This window comes from Gekko japonicus, unplaced genomic scaffold, assembly GCF_001447785.1.
Source record: "Gekko japonicus isolate JY-2015 unplaced genomic scaffold, Gekko_japonicus_V1.1 scaffold215, whole genome shotgun sequence".
In the NCBI taxonomy this organism is placed as follows: domain Eukaryota; kingdom Metazoa; phylum Chordata; class Lepidosauria; order Squamata; family Gekkonidae; genus Gekko; species Gekko japonicus.
The window spans coordinates 606,722-611,456 of NW_015160215.1; the positions used below are offsets into that span (position 1 = coordinate 606,722).

The 4,735-nt window shown below is 40.6% G+C and overlaps 1 protein-coding gene across 1 annotated transcript in view; it reads left to right on the forward strand.

The window, feature by feature from the left end:
• Positions 1 to 4,735, forward strand: part of LLPH (LLP homolog, long-term synaptic facilitation (Aplysia)) — a 9,473-nt gene continuing 4,738 nt past the window's right edge. The window contains 2 exon segments of the mRNA XM_015410532.1: positions 1 to 59; positions 4,610 to 4,735. Coding sequence (XP_015266018.1) covers positions 4,622 to 4,735 — 114 coding nt within the window. The 5' untranslated portion in view covers positions 1 to 59; positions 4,610 to 4,621.

Here is a 4,735-nt window from a genome sequence, read left to right on the forward strand (position 1 = left end):
GCGTTGGTGTGCCGAGGCCTTGGGAGCAGCAAGACCGGAGAGGCGCGAGGGACGTTCAGGTGAGGGGCTGGGAGGGTGCTGAGCCAACGGTTTCCCGCTTTGAGGGGATTCCCTGTATTCTTTGGCTGAAGGAGAAAACATTTTTTGTAGAAAAATAGTATGAAACGAGCCAGTCGGGGGGGGGGGGGGGTTTGTTACCCGTCACCCTCAGTTTTATTATTTACGTCTTCCCAGTAGTCACCTACACCTGTTTACGTCGTTCTTCCTTCCTTTGTATCCTTGTCATGACAGCCCTGTGAGGTAGGTTATGCTGAAAGTGTGATGGGCCCAAGGTCACCCAGCAAGCTTCCATGAGAGAGTGCGAATTTGAGCCTGCGTATCCCAAATGCTAGTCTAACACCAACCAACTGAACCAGAGTAGTTATTTGAGTCTGAGAATCAGTGAATGGAGCCTGATGGTGTACTGGGGTCTGTTGATGCTCCAGGGTTGGACCTGGCGGTGTTCTAATGGTATTTTCGCACTAGTAGGTATGTAGACATCTCTGTGTCGTCAAACTCTTTTGTGGCTTTCTAAAAAACGCATGGCAGGTAAATATGTGTTGAAATGTAAAGTTGAGGTTTTAGTAGAGATATAGAAGTTTTGGACATTTTGAAGCTATGGAAAAACAACCTTTTCCCACTTTTTTTTTTGTGTGTGTGTGTATGTGTGTGTTTTTGGCGGGGGGGGGAGCAGAAGTGTCCTGTCAAACCTAAACTAATTTTATGGCTTTAGAAATATAAAATGCATCATTTGTATCTTACTTAGCATATAAAATTGGAATATTTGACATATTTATGGAATTTTAAAGTTGCAAATGCTTTAGTTCTGTACAAACAAAATCGCAAATATACCCAGTACTTGAGAAAAACCTAAAAGCTAATGCACCCTATGCTGTTTTAGCACATGTACCTAAACTTTTGTCCTATGGTTAGAGAGAGCAAAGTTTTCAATAAAACTTTCAGTTTTCCTCTGAGGCCTTGGTACAGTTTCTGCTCCACCACCTGTTGATCTTGTTTCTTCCTCCTTCAGGGTGGGCTAATAAGCAACTTTCCCCCCAATCTGTGGGTATATGTGTCACAGTGATTTGATAGAGATGTCAAGATCAACCAGAAGACATGACAAAAGGGTCACAGAAGATATGCAACAGCTGAAAAGCAATGAGAGCCCTGTATGTTCCCCTCATGAAGATTAGGTATCCTTCTGGGTGCAGAAATACATCTTGGATTGAAGAGCTGTGTATGTCTACTGCATGCCTACCTTGTCTTTAAAAGCTATTCAGTCATTCTAAAAGAGAAAACATAGGATTTTTTTCAGTACTCCCAATATTTCCATTTTTTTCTGTCAAAAAAATGGGAGGGGGGAGGCCTTTGAAAAAAACAGAAAAAACTTTTTATATATCCAGTTTACTGCAGAATTTGCCACAAGCAGCATGCATAGACAATCTTAGAAGAAGCCATGTTATCTGTAACATGACATATCTTCACATAGCAAAGGAAGTTGCTAATAATGTTACCAGTGTTCTTTTTTTGAGAGATGTCACAAGGTATAGGACTGAGTAGGATTCAGAATGGTTATTGGCAAAGTGAGGGAGTGGGAGGGATGACTGTTAATCAGTGCTTTAAATACCAAACTGGGAGATTCCTAAGTTACACCTGCTTGAAAATCACTCTCTCCAGTCTAGAAATTATTCCCTTCAAATCAGCCATTGTGCAATGCGTGGCTGTCTCTTTCAATTTTGTGCTGTTGATATGATTCTTGTTTAATCCTAAAAGGAGGATTTTAGGATGTTAATCATAAAACAGTATGCTTGTATATTCATAACAAGCAGTGATATCCCTGTGGCATTAGTATAGCTTGTTGTCTTACAAAAAGGGCTTTGAGTATGCTGACATTAGATTCCTGATAATCAAAACCAGGGTTTCCCAGCCTCACTTAGCTTGTGGATTTTGAGAACAGGTAGCAGGCACTACCATAAAATGACTGCCATGAGGAATGGGCAAGTCACAAAATGTTTGAAGGTTCAAAGTTTCCCTGTGATGGAGGCAGGAGTTTCCAAATGGATGCCTCCTACAAATGCAAAGGTGATGCCTTCTAAAATGCCCCCTGCTCCAGTGAGGTGGAGAAAAGCAAGTATTGGCATTTTGCTTTGTGGAAAAAGAAGGTGGGTTCTAGGAAACATATCAGCGAATACCCATAGGTGCCTTGTTGGGGATCCCTGTTGTAACATTTAATGTAATTAAAAAACTCGTTTTTTGAAATTTTGGACTTCATTGTCTTGCAAATGTGTAGACAGTGTCTGTTGAAATCCCCACATCTGATGACTAACATCAATCAGCATCTGACAACTCTAAATCAGAACTTTGCAACTCAGCAGCTCCAACTGTCTGAAACTACAAAAAAGACAGAGCAAACATCTGAGAAAGTAAAGGAAATAGATGCCAACTCTAAAAAAGTCAAGAAAAAGGTGCAAATGCTGGAAAGGAAGCAAGCTTCGGATGAATCTCAACTTTTACAGCTGCAAATGGAGAACGCTAACCTGGTCCTCTGTTTCCAAGGGGTCCCTGAATCTAAAGATGAGAATCTAAAACAACTTTTGAGCGATGCATTAGCTCCAGTTACAGATTTAAAAGCAGAATACCTTATAAGCGAAATGGATGTGGTCTATAGGGCCTATTCCGTCTGTAATCTGCCTGGCGAGATAGATTCTCGAAGAGACATGTGAGGGATTCTATCCTGAAAGCAACTACAGGAACACCCTTGAAAATTGGAGGCAACACCATCAGGATTTTAAAAGACATCCCATTTGAAATAAGGAAGAAGAGGAAGAAGTATAAAGACTTAATCCTTTTTTTTTTTTTTACAAACAAACAGCATTTCCTACAGATGGTCAACCCCTGAAGGCGTCATTTTCAAACTGCAGGACAAAAAAGAAAAAATTGACTGTTTCCAATGCACTTGAGTTCCTGAGATTGCAAGTAGGAGAACCAGCTGAGGATGCTAAAGAAGATGACAGCAAATCTAGCGGTGAATTGGACTCTGTCTTCCGGCGAGGATTCAGCTTCAGAAAAGGGTGGCTGCCCCTAAATGTGAATACCAATTGAGGATTAGAAAAGATAAAGCAAAGTGAAGGCTGAAGGACTCTGAATGGTGCCTTAAAGCATGTGATATAAATGATGCTCTTGGGGTTTTCTTTAAACAGTTAAAAATGGTTAAAAAGATAAATAATTTAGCTTAATTGACTATGTTCAATGTAATGTAAGCATTTTAGACTAACACTTATATAAACTGATGTAATGATCTCCTATACTCGGGGTTTTAGTTAGTAGTGGTTTTCTTTCCTTTCTCCATAGATGTAGATGTCCCCTCCCTATTTTTTCGTTGTAGTTTGTAGTTTATAGAAAATGCAATAAAAATCCCCTCCGGGGGGCAAAAAAAGAGAAAGAAATCCCCACATCTGGCAGGGGAGATGCAGTAAGATTTCCAGTAATCTGGGGCAGGGGGTTATGTGTTGTTGTTATCCTTTATGGGTCTTTTTACCTGCTGATGATTAGGTGAAATATAATAAATTGTAGACAATATGTATTATTTTATATGTTCCATCATGAAATCCTTTTCTTTTGTGTTTTGTTTTGTTTGTGTGTGTGTGTGCACCTGGAAGTTCTGGTGACCTCTGGTGACTGACCCCTACTGGGGACAGGGAGGATATTCAGAGAGGTGGCTGAATAAAGCCTGCCCCTGCCTTCTGGCTCTGGTATTCCTCGGAGGTCTCCTATTCAAGTACTTGCCAGAGTCGAGCCTCCTTAGCTTCTGAGATCTGGCGAGACTGGGCTTGCCTGGGCTATCCAGGTCAGGGCCCATCATGAAGTTCAAAGTGGCTTCCCTAGGGTTTCCAGGGGTTCTCATCCAAGACTTATTTATTTACTTACTTCAGTTATAACCTGTCTTTCTCCCCAGCAGGGAGCCAAAACAGTTTACATCCTCCTCTCTCCATTCTATCCTTACAATAATCCTGTGAGGTAGGTTAGAATGAGAGTGGATGGATGGTCCAAGGCCACCCAGAATGCTTTCGTGGCAGAGTGGGGATCTGAACCAGGGTCTCCAAGATCCAAGTTCAACACTCTGACCACTCTGCCACACTGGCTCTGTGGTCATATCTAAGCCTGCTTAATTTTACATTTCATCATATGCCTTCGGGCCATACCTTGGAACTAAGCATCATGTCTTTTATCTTTTATTTATTTATTTTAAAATTGTTGTACTTACTGATAATATAGAATGTATATCAAATAAGAAAAACTGCAACAAAACCAGGGTACTTGCTTTATTGGTACGATGTATATCTTGTCATAGAAGTCAGTGTATAGTGTATACTTAGACTAACCTGTACAGTTATCTGTACTTGTGCAGACTGGCAAGGCCAAAAAATAGCATTACACTACAATGTATCCCAATGGGAGATAACTATTTATCTGTGTACCTCATGCTATTTGCTTATGTAGAAAATTCTTGTAGTGTACCCAGCTCTGATGGGGTTAACTATGTTACTATATTTCATTTCTCCATTCATAGGAGCAAACAAAAATGGCAAAAAGCTTAAGGAGCAAATGGAAAAGAAAGATGAGAGCAGAGAAGAGAAAGAAGAATGCTCCCAAGGAACTTGCCAGATTGCAGAACATCCTGAAAACAAACAGTGAT